We start from the raw sequence: 21,105 nt of genomic DNA, 5'->3' as shown, positions 1-21,105 counted from the left end.
CATTTGTATTTGAGCTCATGAGGATCCCTTTCTCACTTTGGAGTTTTTGCTTCTCAGGTTAATTTCTAATCCATGATAGACTTCTTTACTGCCCCAGCATAGAATTAGGTCATTTTTTTGCTGAAGAAATGCTTGTAACAATCTATTTTGTACTACATTCAGTTTTATCAACATTGAGGTGCTTTTTTCAATTGTCCACAAAATGCATGTATTTTCACATACATCTTGTGTCTGAACCTTATTTATTATCCATTTTCTTTTTTTTGTTACTCTGTATAATTTTATTGGCTTATTTAACAAATACTTATTTAGTACTTACTATGTACCAAGTGAATTCTAAGTGTTTCATAGACATTGATTCATTTACTCCTCATTGATAATCCCATGAAGTTGATGCTATGAGTATACCTCTTTACAGATGGGGAAGTAGAGTACAGAGAAGCTAAGTTTCTTGTCCAAAGTCCTACACTTGAGTGGCAGAGCTAGGATATGAACATTGTTTATTTAACCCTTCACTTGTGCACAATATTGTGTTGGCCTCTCCTCTCTTGGCAGTGGTTTTCTTGTCTCTAAAAGGACAGAGTGGATCAAGTGACCTTAAATATCTACACTTCGAGTGTTTCCTATGTGCTGAGAACTTTCACGGACTTTCTTGTTTCATCAGCACAACATCTGGAGAAGATGTCACTATCTATTCTCTCAAATATTCTAAAACTTTCATCTATGTGTCATAACCTCCAACTCACATGTGAGGTGTGCATTAATGTCACATAACTACAATGAAAAACTTGACATGGGATAGTTCAGAAGGAGAAGAGGTGTATTTAGCTCATGGTTTTGGAGGCTCCAAGTCCAAATGACAAAGCACAGGCTCTCCAGGGGCCACCCCTTGACTGCATCACACTTTGCAGTCCAGGTAGCCAGGGCAGCAGTGGGTGCAGAAGCAAGCAGGTGACTGCATCTTGAGGAGCAGAGGGACAGAGCTGAATGGGGTCCCATGATTCCCTTGGAGGGATGTCCCAGTGAACACAAGGGCCTCCCACTAGGCCCCACCTCTTAAAGGTCCACACCACCTCCCAATACCACCACCCCAAAACCAAGTTCCTAGCACATGAACCTGATTATATTCTCAGCAGTATCCATATTCACTATAGGACACCTCCTGTAAACACCTGGCTTTATCAGACTCTACTCACTGTGCCAATTTCCTGTCCATCATTGGCCTCATCTTCTTTCTCTTTGTATCTGTAGTCTTGTTTACTTGCTGGCAACCTCTGAAAACATTATACGAAGACATTGTTCTCAAGGGGGGGGGTATAAGTATTTTCCCTTATCCCAATAATTCCAAGATCTGTTTTCAAGGGGCTTGTTTTACTATGGATTAGTCAAGTCATAGTTCAATCTGCCTCTCCCACTCTCTCTCTCTAACGAGAAGACTCCTACTATTGAACTACTACTTTTGTAGGGAATTGCAAGTTTTTTTTAAAAAATTACTTTATTAACTATGGCAAACCGTTAATAAAAACTCGCATGTTTAGAGCTATTACAGAACCTTAAAACAAATACAGTCCTATAATTATCATTTAATAGAGTTTCTTTCTATTAGCTCCTAAAAGTAATTACATATTGAAGTAATCCAAAAGGAGTAATCACATTCCACATCCTATTAATAGCCCACTGAGTTACCAAATTTCTCAACTGAGACTGTTTTCCATAGAAAACATGAGATAATGGTTAATATCATGCTGAGCAAAAGCATCAAGTTGCTTTCTCCTTGAGTGTTTACTTCCATTATGCCGAGTAAATAATCAGGATTGTGTTTGCCTAAACTCAGCATAAGCATTCAGCATCTTTAAAAATATAAGAAGAAAAGCCATCTTAATTCATATAAGCCTTTTATTGCATTTTTATCTTACTTCATTGTACAGCTTCAAATGCAAAGTAAACTCAGCAGGCAACAGGAAAGTAGAGCACTGGATGACTGTTAACATTCAAGTCCATCTTTGGCGATTAATATCAGGAATGGTACTGTTCCGGTGCTTGAAAAGCTAACAAGTCCACCCAGGTTTTAAGATAGATATAATTTGAGAATACCAGACTTGTGGCATGTTTAAAAGCTCAGAAACAAATAATATATTGAAAAATGCAAGAATAAAAAAGACCTGGCATAATCATTTTCCTATCTTAGCTCTTCACTGGTTTATAAATCTTTTGAGAGCTATTGTTTTGCCTAATTTTTCAAACAGACCCGTAGGTGGGCCTGTGGTTTATTTTTAGCCCATTTTCAAATGAGGCAAGAGTCTGAGACATCAGCAGGGTCACTGAATTGCCCAGGGTTACTTACCCTGCCAGTAAATTAAAAAAATAAGTTGGAGTATTTATAGGATACTGTCTGGTGCATAAACACACTATACAATGCATGTAAAGCTCATGTCTTTTCTAGTTTATGATCTTTAAAAAGCTTTTGTTTACTCTATAGTCAAAAAATAACAATCCTCAGAAGAGAAAAATTCTGAAATTCTGTTAATCAATCTAGGATTTCAGAGTAAGTGAAAACAGAGGACAAACTACTTCAATTTCCATTTTAATCACAGCCATAATGATTGTAGTAAAATATATTTGCAAAGAATTTTATAATATTATTCTATTGCATAATTAATGCATATTCCTTGTAGGAAAATTAGAAAATACAAACAAGCAAAAATAAGATTAAAATATAATAAAATAAGTTAATAATATACTACCCAGAAATAATCACTGCTGTTTGGTGTACCCTTCCAGAGCTTTTCTTTGCATATATTTCTTTCTCAAAAGAAATGCAGTTGTACAATACCTGTCCATTGTTTTCCATATTCATAATCTATATGTAGGTTCCAGTTTCCAATTTTACTTACTTTTATTTATTTGAAAGGCACAGCAATAAGGAAAGACAGACAGGAGAAAGACTGACTGAGGGAGAGAGATATCTTCCATCTGCTCGTTAGCTCTTCAAATACCTGCAACAGCCAGGACTGGGCCAGACCAAAGCCAGGAGCCCAGTCCTCCAGCCTTGTCTTCCATGCTGGTAATAAGAACCCAAGTGTTTGAGCCATCACCAGCTTGCGTATACAGTATGTGTTAGCAGAAAGTTGAAACAGAAGAAAAGCAGGAACTTGAAGTCAGGCAATCTGATAGGAGATTCTACAGTCATAACCCCTGAGCTAAATGCCTGCCCTGTGATACACATTTTATGCATTAATATATTTATGGCAATGTTTTTTGATTATCTTCCTGGCTTCCACCATAAAGATGTAAAATATTAGCTGGTATTGTGTGTAAATACGTTGTTTTCACACACCTTTACCAATTACCTGATTATTCTTTTAGGATAAATTTCTAAAGTGGAATTACTAGATCAGAAACTTTTGATACTCAATTGATATATTGTCAATAAAACATTATGTTAATTTATAATGAGGTCCCTTTTTCTGACATCCAATCAAATTCTAAGCAATATTACTTTTTAATCACTAAGAAGTTGAAAATTGAAAATTAATAACATTTTAAAATTCCAGTTCTTTTCATTTTTAGTAAAGTGAGGCGCTTCTAATAAGTATTGGTTATTTCTTTTTTCTTTTTTATACTCGTGGATTGACTTTACATGGCTTTTCCCTGTTTATTTCTTTTTTTATCTTAAATATTTGTTTTATTTGAAAAGCAGATTTGAGAGAGATAGAGAGATATCTTCCATCTGTTGGCTCACGTCCCCAGATGGCTACAGTGGGTAGGGCTGGGCCAGGCTGAAGCCAGGAGTCTCTCTCTGTCTGGGTCTCCTTAGATGGGTGGCAGGGGACCAAGGACTTGGGACATCTTCCTCTGCTTTCCCAGGTGCGTTAGCAGGCAGCTGGATGGGAACTGGAGCAGCTGGGACTCGAAGCATCGCTGATACAGGATTGTTGTGTCACGGTTGATGGCTTAACCCTCTGCACCATGATGCCAACCCCAGCCTTTGCTCATTTCTTAAATTCCATATGTTCAGTTTGTAACTTGGTTGTAATAATCTCCTCATCTACTTGAGTTACTAATCTTTGACCTTCATATCTACTACATGTATGTCCTTTCAGTTCTGATTATGCTGTTAAGTGGAGATGTTGCACTTTTTGTATCAGTTTTTCTGTATTTCATATTATCCTTAGCAACACTTCCCTCACCTGAAGTATTTATCAATACTTATCTGTTTTTATTCCTATTATGCATTTTTCCCATTTCAGTCTTTTATTTATATAAATTATACATCTCTCCTTTGTTGACTACTTCATAAATACCATTTATGAAAGAATCAGTTGTTTCCAGCTGCTCTTTTATACAGTCTTTATTCTGCATGACATATGATTACTGTTTTTAGGTTTTCTATTTTTCTCATTTTGTCTATTCTGATACTAGTGCTGGTATCATATCTTTCCTTAATGGTTGCGTATAGATATTAAAACCTGACATGGTTTTTTAACATTAGTCTCATTTTATCACTGTTTTCTATCTTTTAATTTCTTTTTCCTTCAAATGTGAATTAGAATTATTTTTCAGGTTCCTGGTAAATATGTTTGTGAACTTTATTGGGTTTTCCTAATTTAAGAACTAAAATTTTTAAATATTCTTTCTTTCCAGAAAGGTGACCTGACTTTCCTTTCAATCAGTTCCTTTATTTCTATCAGGAGTGTTTTCCAGCTGTTTTCATTTTAATTATACGCATTTATTATAAAGCTATGAATAGCTACTTTATATTTTCGACTCTCTTGTGTAGTTTTAATTTATAATTTGTATTTTTCTGGCTGTTGTGATTTCAGTTGAATATTTTGCACAATTCCATGTCCTCTCCTTTCTTAGTGTATCACTTATGTTTCCTTTTTCTACTGGCTGTCCTAAAGGCTTACATACCCTTTTACAGCTAATCCAATTCACTTTCAAATAACATGACATTGCTTTATGGGTGGTCCAAGTGTCTGATGATGACAAAGTGATCCTAATTCCTCCCACCTCTCCTTTCTCTCCTATCATGTTGTCATTCATTTCACTCATACGTAAATGTGTATACATGATTTGATGAAGTAAATTGAAATATCCTAATATTGAATCTTATAATTTTAATTTCCAAACTTCTTATTCCAAACAATCATTTGTTAAACTATAGAAAAAAGGACAAGCCTTAGTAATTAAATACTTCCCTTTGCTCTTCATCTTTAAAAGGAGAAAAATTCTGATCTTTATTCCTGAATATTTGACATGTAATTGATCTTATTACTACTTTTTTAAAAAATGTCAATTATTACACCATTTTTAATTAATGAGTTGTTACTACTTTAAGAAAAAAGACATTGAAATGCCAAAAGCTCCCACTACAATTGGATCCCAGAACTCCACAGATGCACATTTTACAATGCTCACCTCTACTGAAGTTGGAGGTTTATCATATCTTGGGAATAATTGACTATTAGAACACTTCTCTATTATTTGGACAGTGGAGGGAAATGTTAAGAACTTGCAATAAGTCTCTTATAAAAAAAATCAAGATTCTCAAGTCAGCAAATTAAGAGAGTATCCCCTTATACACCATGAAGCAAGCACCATCCCTATTTCATTCCACTTCTCTACCTTTGATATTTCTTCCTTATTTTTAGTGTCAATATAGCTGTTACAAAAACTAGGTATTTTCCAGTTCCCTTGTCATAATATCTTCTCTCTATCTCCCATAATCACGGAAAGATTAGGTGTTGTCATGTACTGTGCGCCAGGAAATGTCCTAAATGCTGTGCTTTAGCACTGAATAAGTCCCATTCCTTGATGTCAGGGAGTTTCCAAAAGCACCTCTAGCAAAATCAATTACACGGTGAAAGCGCAGCCACTGCTGAGACCGATTATTACAGAATTATCAACAGAGAAGCTGTGACTCCATAGTGGTCTCCAAACAGTGGACTTTTGCCCAGTTTTGCCCCACTTCTCTCAGTCTTCACTAATAAACATACCTAAGGAAGTCCTGTTTTTCACAAATCTCTGGCTCTCCATTTCCTATGAATTTAACTGAAATTTCACATCTTGGTGAACAAGATATTCTATGATCTGCCCCTGTGAACTTTGCCTCTCTAGTTTCCTTTCTCTTGCTACTTTAAACCCTAAGCCCCAGAAACTCCCAATAATGTCCATTGTCTCAATATATATCATCTTCCCACCTGTCCCTACTTTGGTTCCACTTGGGATATCTTTCCCCTGCCTCTCCTGCTTAAACTCTCACAATATATGTGATTGTCCCTTAGCTGAAGCCTTGTCACATGTCTCAGACCATCATAGATGCTTGTTTCCTTGTGCTCTCAGAACACTGTAGTAACTTCTCTTACTTTTTTTTCCACTCTACATTCTAAATATGGGTTCCCCATTTGTTTCCTGTAGAAGATAAGCTGCGTGAGGTAGTATCCCAATACTGACATAAAAAGGTTTATAGAATGTGTGAATGAATGGCAGGTAGGAAATACTTCATACCATATAATGGTTTTCAGAAATCCCAGGAATGAATTATTATGGGAAAATGATTATCATAAGAAATAATCTACAGGCTGAAAACAACACCACCTCTTTCTATGCTAGAATGTGCTGAGGAAGTCAGTCCATCATCCATCCCTTCCATCCATGCATTTGTTACCTTCCACAAAGTTATATGAATGCCTGTGGTTGAAAACTAGGAAGAGATGACCTTCAGATATATTTTGCAGGTATAATATTACCCAAGATGGACCAAGTTGTTGATCATATGAGCTTTGATGTAGTCATAGTTAAGTTTGTACTATTTAAAAAGACAAAAAACAAACAAGCAAATGATATTTTCGTGGAAAGTCAGTTGACTAAGTAAGGATAGCCAAGACAGATTCTCTGTGATTAAACCACTTGGCAAATGTCCTTGTTTCTTTCCATCTTTTCCCCCTAACCTAAGAATATTTTTTTTTATGAGCAGCATCAAATAGCTTCCAAATATGCTTCTGATTTTTCACTTTTACAATTTAAAGACAGCCAAACAGATTTGTGTGGAACAAATTTTTCCCCTTAATTGCTCCAATATGGAAGATGCTTTGTTGGCAGATCAAAATGGCAGATGTATTTCAATGCCCTGCCATTTTCACTTGTGTAAATAATTATGTTCCTTTTCTGCCTGCAATTCATTGCTGCGGTTTGTCACACAAAGAACACCATTCTTCAGGGGACCCGCTTCTTCTACACAACAACAACAAAAAAGAAATAGATCTTGACTGATGGAGACCGTTCAAGTTTTCTTCTGGTCTGAGTTAACAAACTACCTTAATGACTGCAGTTGCCTGTATCCTACTGAATCCCTTGATACTTTTCTTTGTCTTACACTAAAAAGAAATCTCTAGTCAGTGTGTTCTTTTCTCCCTTGTTCCCTACCACCAGGGAGAAAATTATTTCTAGAGTGCACCGAAGGGAAAGTTGATTGAAGGGAATGTGATCAAATATCATAACGGAAATTCTATTAATGCAAACAGTACCAACTCAGAAGCCTCATATGTATATGCCTGAATTTCACACACACGCACACGGACCGTTCTTCCTACCATGCTCTTCATGACTGCATTTTTATTTTGCAGATCCCACAGTACGAAAGGTCCTAATTGAGAGAAGACGATTACCCCTCCCTTGGTAGTGTGTATCTCTTTAATTCAATTGGAAAACACTATAGCTTTCAGAATCTTGAAGCAACCAATCTTTTCCACTAGAAGATTAAAGCTTATCTATTATAGGATGGAAGCATCGTAACATTTCTTTCATTCCAAAATGTCGGGAAAATAATGAATTACTTCTTGCCTCCTGCACATGGCTTTATTTTTAAAGGGTGGGTGTGTATGTGTGTGTGTGTGCATACACATGCGTGAGTACTTATGTGAATATGTAACTACTGTGGAAAAGAAGTGTTAAATTATTGCCCTTGATTTTTTATGTGTCTCTCTGCGTTAAAATTCTTAATCTTCTAAGAGCTATTCTTTAATCTAGAACCTAAGTCTGTTTGGCTCTAGCTCTAAGTTATAATGGAGTTCATTCATATAACCAACCATATTAAGGAAGTTGGATGAAAAAGAACTAGCTTTACTGACATGCAATAATATCAGTATTCCAAGATCAGCTCTGTGACAATAAAATATAATGAAACCTAGAAGAGTTTGACTCCTACTCTCCTACAAGGGCCATTCTCTTTTTGAACATAGTTGGAAAAATTCCTTGAGATAGTGGTGTAAAAGTATTAAAGAACAGGTTTGCCCACATTCAGAGCTCAATAGCTCAATAAATGTTGCTTAGTTGAGTCTATCTCAATATAAGTAATAAGAAAATAAGAATAACATGAAAAGATGAGGATACTTATCAGGAGCAATATCCACAAAATAAACAGGGCAACATTGATCAGTTTAGGTTCAAGAGTGAGGAGTAAGGAGGAGACGTTTGACCCAGCAGTTGAGACACTGGCTAAGACATTCATGTTCCACATCAGAGTACTTAATTCAATTCTCTGCTCTAGCTCCTGGCTCTAGGTTTCTGCTAATACAGATTCTGGGGAACAATGGTGGTGGCTCAAGCAGCTGAATCCTTGGCACCATGTAGGAGACCTGGTTTGAGTTCCTGGTCCTGGTAGTGGGCTCTTGCAGTTATTCCAGGAATGAACCAGCAGATGAGATCCATTCATTCATTGTCTTGCTGTCTCTGACTCTCTTTCTTTCTCTCTTTCAAATAAATCAATCAGTCGTTTTACGTGAGATGATGGAGAGGGATATTGATTACAAGCTAACAAATTTGTAAAATGTGACTTTGTCAAAAGGCCAGATTGATGTGAGATGTGTCGAAAGGAATATCATTCAGCCATTCATTTTGTCAACACAAGAAACACTTCTAAATGTACAAAGTTCCTTAGATTGAGGATGCAAAACACTGGCATCAAGAATCAAAAGTCAGTATGCACACATTGAAATGAGTATAAAAGATGTCTAGATAATTATACATTCAAATGATGTCATTGTTAATTGTGTATCATGTATTTTTTTGAAATTACTAAAGCTTCAGCCCTCACTAAGACTTCTGAGAAGTGCACACACATATTTAAATTATTGATTTATTTCACGTGTGCACATATAGTTGTGGATAATTTAAAAAGGAAGACCAGGAGAAGCACCTGGCTCCTGGCTTTGGATCAGTGCCATGCGCTGGCCGCAGCGTGCCGGCCAAGGCGGCCATTGGAGGGTGAACCAACGGCAAAAGGAAGACCTTTCTCTCTGTCTCTCTCTCTCTCTCATTGTCCACTCTGCCTGTACAAAAAAAAAAAAAAAAAAGTGTATACAAAATGAAATTAGGATAATGCGCATTTCCACGAACTTTTTGAAGCCCCGTGTGTGTGCATGTGTGTGTGTGCGTGTCCGTTATCATGAGACAACTATTGCCATCATAACAGGGAAAGTGGGATGGACTCAGAAGAAAACAGTTTTTAAGAAAGATTATTCTGCTCATGACTGGATAGCTACCTGTTGTTTCCAGTGTATGGGGCTGCTTCCCCCCGGAGTTTGACTTTGTTTGCTAGGACAGAAGTAATCTGGAGCTGTTCTGAGACACATGTCCTTGAAGCAGAGGGTCAATGAAATTCCTACTGCAGTGAATTTGGCCCATTGAATAAGCCACCCCTGGGATGCAAAAGATGATTCTGTATTTTTCTTGTTTTATGATTGGTTCCTTTCCCTTTTCTGTTTTCAATTTTATTAAGTTAAAATGTCACATACTGGCTTCCTTCAAATGACTCCTTAAGTCTGGAGTTTTGGTTAGAATTTTATGCCCACATAAAACAAACATGTGGCTACACTATCTGTTTGCTGCTACAATACTTGATGTAATGCATCATATAAATTTATAGGGAAAATTTGGAAATACTATTCCAAATTATGGAGTATTGAATTAAGAATCACTTTAATGAGAAGAGAACAGATGTAGAAGCTTTTGTAGATTAAATAGATGTACTTAGTCTCTGAGGTTTGAGCAAAAATAGTAGAGTAGGTAGATTTGGGTCAGGAATGAACGAAGTATCTCCTGAGAGGAAGGCTTAGCCTAGATTCTCCAAATCTTTAGCAGTCTCCTGAGAACTCCAAACAGACATAACCTGTAACCTGTCTTCAGAGGCTGGAGTGACTCCAATCAGGTCAAAGCGATGGGAACCCTTTAGTTTCTGAGGATGCTTGGACAGAGTAAAGGATGTAGCAAGGAGAACATCTTAAGAGCTTTCGGGAAACTGCAGGAGTGATTAATGTCCTTAGTGTAACAGGTCAATGTCTTGTGACATCATGGTGAGAGAAGGATGCACTAGTCCTTCACTGAAGTCCTTGTTATTTCTAAGTTTTTAATAAGCAGGGTCTATGACTATATTTGGCCCATCTTGCTCTGCTCCCAATTGTTATTGTTTTATGCAAGATTGGCTCCCAATACAGTCTAATTATCAAGAGCAATTTCTGCATTACCTTGTAATGTCAAATGCTATGTATCCCTGCACTGGCCAGCATCATCATCATGATCCTTATATTTGCATCCCCAAACTGGTTCCATGGAGACAATCATTACCAGGAACATTTACATTTTGTTAGCATAATGATAATGTGCGCAGGTAAAAACAGAATGTGATTAGGAGTCCAGATTGCAGTAATGAAATTTGAAATCTGAATTTATTTTTTCATTAATAGAAACACTACAATTTCTGCACGACATACATTAGAATTAATGACCTCGCTTGCAAATTTTTGCCTAGTGGGGAAAAATAGAACTGGTTACATGTCTGTGTCCAGGGATGAGAATATTGAGTGTCAAGATGAAAAGCTGAGGTGCTTGGAAAACATTTCATAACATTGTAAATGTGTTGCCCAGGACTGAAGAGAGTGAACTATTTTCTTACCTCTGAATGACAAGTCCTTCTGTGTTGGCAATTGCATTCAAAGCTGCAGCAACATTTCCAAGAATTCACTTTCCTCTCTTTGCCAAAAAGTTTCTCTTCCTCATTAGTCTACTGCTCGAAGAAGAGAGCTTCCAGAAAAGAATTAATATTTACTGAGCATCTCTAACAGGTTGGCACTGAGCTAAGTACCTTTAGGAACAGAGACAAATAAAACCCTAAAAATTAAGTTTACCAGATGAGGATCTCAAAACTCAAGAAGTTTACTTAACAGGTGTAATGTCAAACAATTAATACGTAGAACACTCAAGATTCAAATTAAGGTCTGTTTGAACCCAAGAAGCAAGTGGTTTGCTCCTTTCAAGTCTTTACATGGAAGAATGATTTGAGGAATCTGCTGTTGGAAATTTTTACAATATTTATGTGGGCTTTTTTTATTCATCTTATTAATTGTAGAGCCAGACAATTCCCTAGAAATTTGTCTCATTAAACTTCTTTGTTTCTTGGACCATCTATTAACTTGAATAATGTATAGAAAAGTGCTTCAAAAAGTTCATAGAAAATGAGTATTATGGGAAAAAAAACTATGTGTAGAATTCAGAAAAAAATTTTTCACCAAAATAAACTGATATTTGAATTTCATTTTTCCATGAACCTTTTGTGGTCCCCTCGCATGCTCAAAGTAAGGGAACCTTCTCAAAGAGAGATGGGGAGTGAATGGATACTTAAAATAATTTAGGTGAAAAAAATATCTGTAGTAAAACTTAAGATGCAAAATTGGTTCCTAGTCAAGGGTTTCATTCTTTTGCTTCTACATTTACTTGTGTGTCTAGATTGCATTTTCATAGTGTTCATGACTGTTGTGAATAACCTTGGTGATTAACCAGAGTGGATCACAAGAAAGACCATCAAAGCCAGGATACCTGATACTGAATCCTTGGAAAGGTCTTTCCTGTGTTTAATATTCTCACTACAAAGAAATGATAAATATCTAAAGTGATGGATATGCTAATCATTCTAGCTTGATCACCAAACATTGTATACATATACCAGGACATCACATTGTTCCTCATAAACGTGCATAAGTATGCTTCAATAAAAATAAAATCAACAGAAAAGTAATGCCCCTCCTTAAAGAAAGCTCGTGCCTTCCTCACTGATGCTGGAGAACTTGAATCTGAAGGGGGAATATTTTATTAAATCAAGTGCCAGAGTCCATCCGTGTGTTAAGCCAGTTTGTTAGTCATGTCTCCTAACCTAGCACTTTAACCAGTTCACTATCCCTGAGGCTTCCAGTACTGAGTGCTCAGTTGTCTGGTAGAAGGAATCCCTTCGGAAGCACTGCACAGAGAACAACCACTGGCTTTTGCCGTGTTGTTTAGTTCCAGTATCATCTCTAGAAAGCATGGTGGATAAGGAAAGATTTTAAATGTTTTCACCATAAAGAAATATTAAATGTTTGAAATGAAGTGTGTATATATGGCTATCCTGATTGGACATTGCACAGTGTATGCTTGTACTGCAACATAAATATATGCAGTTTTTGTGTGTCAGTTAAAAATAAAGCAGATTATAATAATGAGCAAGTGTGGCTCTCGATGGGAAAATGACTCATTCTAAAGCATATAATTAGTATCTCTAGACCCTGAGTCTCTCTCTTCTCCACCTCTTGAGCTGATTTTAAAATTCACATGTCAAACATATTTTACTGGAGCAGATTTTTTTAAAGGATTTTGAGCTTCACTGATCTATCACTCAGAGACTTTGATGAGCCTGTATGGAGTAGTTTCAGTGTGTCTAAGAGGACTCGGCTGCTCAGAATATGAAATATCTTGGATTCACATGCTCGTGCCCTTTTCAGATGCAGGTTCTCCATTAGTATTTGATTTTCAATTATCTTCATGTGTAGGCTGACCTGAACTGATCTGGAGGTACAGTCTTGCATAGATGACACTTTGAAGAATAGATTTTAAGTTATAGCTACCATAAGTTTATAAAAGCAAAAACACTCTGTCCAAATTCCCTCCAACCATTAGACCATGGGAACAGAGTAGGACCTGATAGTTAAGCTAAGTAAATGATCTACTGAGAATGTCATCCATATAAGAAAGTTGTATTTGAGCAAGCAATTTAATTAATTTGCTTTTCTACTTTAAATTTTTAACCTTCATTTTTAATCATGATAGTACTAAGACATTTCAGATCATTAAAATGGAAGTATACATATTTTATAACTTTTAATTTGTGAAAATCTTATTTGAACACAAAACAATTTGTAAGAAGAAAAATAATGTGTTTCAAGATGATTTATTATGTCTATATAAATTGTTTAATAATTGCTTAGTATGGAATAATGGTGTAGCCTGGAGTAGGAAAGAACAATCAAGTGATAAAATTCTCACTTAAATTTTGTTTGACTAGTTTACTCATATTTTAAACCACTTTCTATGGTATATCTATATATTTCCTCCAGTGATAGGAACAATATATGCCACTCATGCAAACTTCAGAAAATATAGATATGAGGCTAGCTGTTCTGCCTTATTTTGGTGGAGATGTTGGCAGTGAATCTGTCACTGTAAGTCTTACCAAAGCCAATGACTATGCACAGCTTCCCTTCCGCAATGCTCCGGACATCTTCTTATCCTTAAGTGAGACTGACTAATGTAGAGAGCATTTGAAAAAGATCATGGAAAATGCATTTAAAACAAGAACTTTATTTTGGTGCAAATCAGTGGTTGAATTCCATGCATTTTTTCATAATATGCTCTTTGTGTGAACAATTTGAAACCCCCTTATATGCATGAATTTCAAAAAAGTTTGCACTAGAATTTATCTTTTAATTCCATTTTCCACAAATTTCTTCAATTATGTGTATTTGTGTGTGTGTTTGTGTGTAAAATGTCACAAGGAATAAGGGGAGAAAGTTACATTTTCTTTAACCTAAAGTATAATTTTGGGTCAAAAATGTTGTTTCCCACTACAGAAGTTGATCCATGTACTGTCACCCTATTTAAAGCCTGCCAGCAATTTAGTCATGATGTTGGTCATAATATTCATATTGTTGTACATTGACAGTCTTAACCAAAAAAGAGGGCATAGCAGATGGTCACTGGGTAGATAAGTGCATATTTTATGGGACATATTAAAAAATTCTACTGTTTTAAAATATCCGTGTGCTTTCCCTCTCCTCTGAAAATACATCCTGGAAAAACATTTTTGGCTGTTAGAGAAAACATGATGAGGAAGTATTTTGGGGGCAGAGGTTACAAAAGATTGAGAAATACATGAAAGCCAACATCTGGAATTGTGGTTAAACCTTCCCCAGAACACAGTTGTACCATTTGTTCAACAAATATTTATTGAATGTCTGCTGTGTGTCTGGCACCACAGAGACTGAAACGAATCAGATAAAATCCCCTATTCTCAAGAAGTTCACAGTCTCATAGAGGTCAACGTGGTTATATCAACAAATAATGACAGAAGAGAGGGAGACTTATTTCTACTGGAACATACAGTGCAATGGGTCACCAAGGAGATAGGTGATGGGAGTTGTCTAAAAACGCCTTCCTGAAGAGGTGATTTTTGCATTCAATCTTGAGACTTGAGAATTTCAAATGTCATGATGAAAGGAATGACATTTAAAAAAAAAAATCAGGAGAGCAGTAGGTAAAAATGCAAGGCACAGGGAAGAGCATAGTGTGCTTGGGCAACAGAAGTGAGTTGTGTTCATGGGGCTGAATTGGTCCATGGGGGAAAAGGCAAGAAGGGAGTCAGGAAGGCAAGATCAAGGGTAGTTCAGGAAGTGCTTGGTGGTCTACTTTATAGAGGTAGGTTGTGCTACGTGAGCAGCAGACAAAATGGAGAGTCGTGTTAAGTAGAATGGATGACATGTTTCATAGAATGGCTGGTGGTGTCTGGATTTCAAAGAAACAATAAATCTGCTCCAAAGTGTATGAAGTGTTTCCTCTTTAAAGAAGATATTGTCTTTTAGACATGTTAGTGTGCTGATAGTTTGGTCAGGAGCAAACAACGACAACAGACACACACACTCACACACACAGAAAAAATTACAAAAGCCTCGTCATGAAGAAGGGGAAGTGTGAACATGTTAAAGGCTTTTTTTCTGTTTTTTTTTTTTCTCTCATACTCACTTAAATGTTTAATCATATCTTTTGCTAACACAGTGTGTATAGCTGAAGTTCCTGCTTCCTGGTGGCATTTGGTGGATGGAGCAATACCTGACCACCATATGGTATGATGAGTTTGACAATGATGGCATTTGGTGCTGACCAAACAAAAAAGACCTGATTTTTGAATTTTGTTCCAAAAAGCAAAGAAATTGCCTTGTGGTCCTATCATGCCAAGTGATGGTGGCTTCTATAGATACTTAGATTAAAGAACAAATGAGAAAGATCGTGGTTGTTGGTCTTTGTGATGGGAAAAGTACCCTCAAAGGTGCCAGGCTGAATGCAAGTGTGATTTGTATGGTTGATATCAGAGCACAGCTGTCTCCTCTTTTCCAACAGATAACACTGCAGGAGTCTACGCCCGGCGCGGAGGGTTCAGTCGGCAGAAGCAGGATTTGTATCTCCTGCCCATAGTCATCAGTGATGGTGGGATCCCACCCATGAGTAGCACCAACACCCTCACCATCAAAGTCTGTGGCTGCGATGTGAATGGGGCGCTGCTCTCTTGTAATGCCGAGGCTTATATCCTGAATGCCGGCCTGAGCACCGGGGCGCTGATCGCCATCCTTGCCTGCATCGTCATTCTCCTGGGTAAGGGATCTTCAGGGCCACCTGCAGATCTGTGTCCTTGAAATGTCTATTGCTCAAGTACAGGCTGGTTAGAGGACCAGGCTGTGTCCTGTGGATCCAGTTCAAGAAAACAAAAGGGCATGCCTGTTCTCAGGCATTTTCTAGTATAATAAGGAGAGCATTTAATTTAACAAGCAGTTCTAGCAGCATCAAGAGAAGGTTTGGACAAGCACATTGCTATGCATCACTGTATTGTGTAGCAGAAGCCATGTGGTGCTTCTACTGCAGGGGCAGTAGAAAAGGTTTTATGGATGAGACATTTAGGTAGACACCTAGTTTATTAGCAAGAGTTTTGTCCCCCGCAAGTTAGAAGCAAAAAGAGTCAGCATCTCATGGAGCATTTAAGGCTCTGGGAGAGAGTCCCTCTGATTGTAGCTGGGCCTTGACCTTCCCTCCGATTATCTTATGTAATATCCGTGTGCTTGCTTCAGCATGTGGGGACCGCTGGGAGTTGGTTCCCGCCTATGCTAGTTAAGGATCGCTCTTGCTCACTTCCATCACATCTGTGTTCTGCTCTGTAATCATAGCACTGTGCTGATGGTAATGGCATCAACCATGTCAGGAAGATTATATCATTTGTTCCAATGTCTCAAGAGTAGTGAATGACAAAACCAGTCTTCAAAACCAAGTCAGCCTGGCATCAAACCTGTTTTTTTCCTACAATCCTTACTTCCCCATTGGGTAAATGAATGGGGCCCAACTCTACAAAGGGACCAGTGAGTTCATCTCAACAATAATTATTGAGTATCATCTGGACACCTGCCCCTATGTTAGGCTCTGGGAGATAAAGATATCCACATAAGCTCTCTGTGCTCAATAAGTTTGCAGTCTGTTGAGGCAAATTTGCATGGACAAATACCCAGAAGCACATGCTGAGTGATGTGATTGGGTTATGAACAAAAGGTGGTGCAGACACACAGTAGAAAGCACCTGACATTGCCGGGGAGATCAGAGACATCTTTTGTGACGTATATGTTAGATGCTGGAAAAACTTTCCAACGGAGGAAAGGGGTTGGCACAGATGGATGTTCCATGCAGAAGGAACAGAATATGAAGAGCCATGAGGAATGATAGCAAAAGAGACTGATGTGTAAACCTTGTGATAAATGTTACAGTGATAGGAAGCGCAGGGCCAAGTGCGTATGAGGAGCAGCTGCCAATAGCCCTGTCAGTGACAGGAAAGAATGCAAGGTAATAGGTCCATGAGGAAGGTAAGGAGGAGTTCGCACAGCAGAGAAAATGAGGAGTGGGTGCTTGGAGGTACTGCCAAGAACAAGGCACAGAGTTCTAGAACATCAGGATGTCCAGGGGAAGTGCACGCTCACCCCATTCTCCCCCTCTGCTCCCACCCATCCTTGCATCTCAGAGCGACCACGGACCCAGAGGACCTCTCAATCCAGTTGCCAAAGTCAGCCACAGCCGTGTTTTTTCTTCAGACTTGCTGAGGCTATAGCAGTCTTCTAATGGAACATTATGGAAGCTTCCTGGGGGCAGTGGAGTGCAGAGGGTATTGATAAAGAATTAAATGGGGTCTGAGCTTTCCTTTTAAATGACTCTGCTCACTCCTCAAGATGCCCAACCTGAATGGAATTTCCTGCTCAGGGAAGCTGCACCTGGAGTTTCAGCTGATGCTCTTCCCTCCCTTAAAGTAAAAGGAGAAGATGTTCTAGAAGTCTTCATGAATGTCTCTTTTCATGAATGTCTCTTTTCCTATGTAGTGGTCCGAATAGAGTCACCCACCCTTCCGGTAATATTTCTTGTTAAGATCGAGTAGGCTCAATGCTGTTCCCCAGGTCTCTGGTCAGAAGCTAAGCCACCACCTCGTACAGGAAGGTGGGTCCTGAATTATCTGAAAGTTCTCATCCTTGACACGTTGGAACTGGCTTTCGCCATTTTTAAGAGAGTGCAGAGAACATGTTGAAAATATTCCTGGTTCTTAGGAAGATGACTTCCTGCTAGTGTCAGGATTCGTTCACAGGTTCAAAGTTCCTTGCTGCCAAGCAGTTAGGTGTTGTATTCTCAGCGCAGCATTTGCAGGGGAGGAGCCAGGTGGAGGTCAGTTCCACACATCTGTCTTTGGAGAGTCCAGGCCAAGCTCTTTTTTACTGCTTATAGTGGTTCCAGGTATGAAGTGTGTCATGGTTTGCTGCATGCACATTTCCTCTGGGAACAGAACCCAGGATGACCCACCTTAATGTGTGCCCACTCCTTTTTCTTTCCCTGTAGTCATCGTAGTACTGTTTGTGACTCTAAGAAGGCAAAAGAAGGAACCGCTCATCGTTTTTGAGGAAGAAGATGTTCGTGAGAACATCATTACCTATGATGATGAAGGGGGTGGGGAGGAAGACACAGAAGCTTTTGACATCGCCACCCTTCAGAATCCCGATGGCATCAACGGATTTATCCCTCGCAAAGACATAAAGCCCGAGTATCAGTACATGCCTCGACCTGGCCTCCGGCCAGCACCCAACAGCGTGGATGTGGACGACTTTATCAACACGAGAATACAGGAGGCAGATAACGACCCCACCGCCCCTCCCTATGACTCCATCCAAATCTATGGCTATGAAGGTCGGGGCTCAGTGGCCGGGTCCCTGAGCTCCTTAGAGTCTGCCACCACAGATTCAGATTTGGACTATGACTATCTACAGAACTGGGGACCTCGTTTTAAGAAACTAGCAGACTTGTATGGTTCCAAAGACACTTTTGATGATGATTCTTAACAATAACGATACAAATTTGGCCTTAAGAACTGTGTCTGGCGTTCTCAAGAATCTAGAAGATGTGTAAACAGGTATTTTTTTAAATCATGGAAAGGCTCATTTAAAACAAGCAAAGTTTTACAGAGAGGATACCTATAATCTCACTGCAAGGACATCAAAGTGGTAAATACTGTGAAGTACCTTTTCTCACAAAAAGGCTAATACTGAAGTTGTTTATCAGCTTCACTGGAGAAAAACCACTTGGCATACAAAATACCTATGTGAAGGAGAAGTCCAATGGAGAACTCACAATGAAGGGAAATTGTTTGTGTGTTACGGACATCTAAGTCTTTCTTCTTCTTTTTTTTATTTTAATTTGTCAAAGAAGCTTCCACAAAATTAGAAAGGACAACAGTTCTGAGCTGTAATTTCGCCTTAAACTATGGACACTCTCTATGTAGTGCATTTTTAAACTTGAAATATATAATATTCAGCCAGCTTAAACCCATACAATGTATGTACAATACAAGGTACAATTGTCTCTTGAGTATCAATCTTGTTACTGCTGATTCTTGTAAATCTTTTTGCTTCTACTTTCATCTTAAACTAATACGTGCCAGATATAACTGTCTTGTTTCAGTGAGAAGCGCCCTATTTCTATGTCATTTTTAATGTATCTATTTGTACAATTTTAAAGTTCTTATTTTAGTATACATACAAATATCAGTATTCTGACATGTAAGAAAATGTTACAGCATCACACTTATATTTTATGAACATTGTACTGTTGCTTTAATATGAGCTTCAATATAAGAAGCAACCTTTGAAATAAAAAACAGATTCTTTTTTAATTCTGGGTTTGATTCTTAACATTGACAAACAATGATTTCTCATGATCCATTTATATTGCTAATTTGATTGTGATCTTTAATAACCCTATTTATGATCTGTTTTTGTCTGTCTGCTGCTTTTATTGTTTATTTAAAATCAAATATGTTTGACAAATGTGTTTCCAGACCAGATTCTGTTAACATCATGTAAAGCCTCTTTGTGTACATTCTCAGCGCTGGCCTCCTGGCTTCTCTTGGCACACATCTACAAAAGAAGAATGCCAGAGATCTAGATCCGTCTATAATTTTGCAATATGTGTTATACAATATGCATTTATCTTATATATCAGTCATCTGGTGGTTATGAGAGACAGATCCATGAGGGAATGAAATTATCAGAACTCTTACTCTCCAAGGTGTATATTTGACTGAGCATTTGGGGTTAGAGCGAGTGAAGAGTCACAAATAGAAATGTTCCCCAGATGCCAATGTTATTCTGTTTTCCCTTTCGTTGACTCTGCCAGGCTATTGTTAAACCTCTGGGAGTTAAAACGGCTCATTTTTCCTCCTGTAATTTTTACCTTCTCTTAAAATAATATGGACGTTTAAGTTTTGATAACAGAAAGGGCAATTCATTTTGAAACCTCTGTTTTAGGATATGCTTCAGACCATAAGCTCAGGATGAGGGCAGGGACCATGTGGGATTTTGAGGGTCAAGGCCATTTGACCCATGAGTTTACCTACAGTCGTCTGCAGTCCCCTGTAGCTTCCTGGGGATTGGGATTTGTGTCTGGCCAAAGGTCAAAACGTAGCAATACTGGGGAAAGACCCTACAAGGTCCTGCTGAAAGTGCTTTCCTTCTTTCTCTCTAAACACAGGGCACATGCTTTCTCTTGGATTGCAGACAATTTTTAGATTATCTTTCCTTTTCTTACTTTGTTGTGAAACTTTCTTTGAAGCATTTCTTGATTCCCTGCTGCATACTATTTTTATGACTTGGTCAAAATGCATACAAAGATAAGTGTTTATGTGAAGTACTCACTTCCATTTTACTTTGCATTTAAATCAAATTGGGCTGAACACTTCAATGGAATAAATTGTGTGGACAATGTCACTTTAGACTCATTTTAGTGAAGGATTGCACATTCTCAGTACTTCCATAATTGCAGGTTGTGTTCATTTTTTTATATAGGTTTTGTAATCCAAAGAGTATTTTGCTAGATTTGCACAGATCTCCAATTGAATTTGAAATGAAGAAATAACTCAAAAAGAATATGAATAGCAGTTAAACAAGTATACAGTTGTTAAGTAACCCGTCACCATGAATGATCTTTTTTTCTAGGAATGTATTTGGATTAGAGTTGACAATTACATTTTCACATTTTTATGTTTGACTTTTTTTTAAAGGCTGTCTACTTTTCAATAGTTAAAAATACTTGTTTTTCATTTTTCTTTCTTCCTTTTTTTTTTTAAACCTCTATTGTTTGTAGAATCCTCTTAGAAGCTTGAAAATAAAATGTCTTTCCCGACTAGTGGAGTCCTTTTTCATTTGGAACATATGGCCTTAAAAGCAGTGTTAGTTGAAGTGGTTCTTCCTTATCTCAATGTAAATTTCAATGCTTTAAAATAACAATGCAGCAAAAAGAAGGAATGGTGCTCTGTTCTTCTTGTTTTCAAACAATGGGTATTGTTTATTGGCATCATTCATTCATTCATTCATCCATCCGTCCATCCATCAAAAACTTACTGTGTTGTCCGCATGACAGTTACTGGAGAATACAGGTTGAATATTGCCTCCTTCC

The 21,105-nt window shown here is 37.8% G+C and overlaps 1 protein-coding gene across 1 annotated transcript in view; it reads left to right on the top strand.

Annotated features, from left to right (window-relative positions):
- Positions 1–19,312, top strand: part of CDH11 (cadherin 11) — a 163,770-nt gene extending 144,458 nt beyond the window's left edge. Inside the window, exons 12-13 of the mRNA XM_062177383.1 lie at positions 15,481–15,732; positions 17,998–19,312. Coding sequence (XP_062033367.1) covers positions 15,481–15,732; positions 17,998–18,494 — 749 coding nt within the window. The 3' untranslated portion in view covers positions 18,495–19,312. The remainder of the gene's footprint in view (positions 1–15,480; positions 15,733–17,997) is intronic.
- Positions 19,313–21,105: the final 1,793 nt, after the last annotated feature.

This window comes from Lepus europaeus, chromosome 19 (assembly GCF_033115175.1).
Source record: "Lepus europaeus isolate LE1 chromosome 19, mLepTim1.pri, whole genome shotgun sequence".
NCBI lineage: Eukaryota > Metazoa > Chordata > Mammalia > Lagomorpha > Leporidae > Lepus > Lepus europaeus.
Note: the sequence above shows the minus strand (reverse complement) of the source record. Positions and strands in the feature narration are given on the sequence as shown.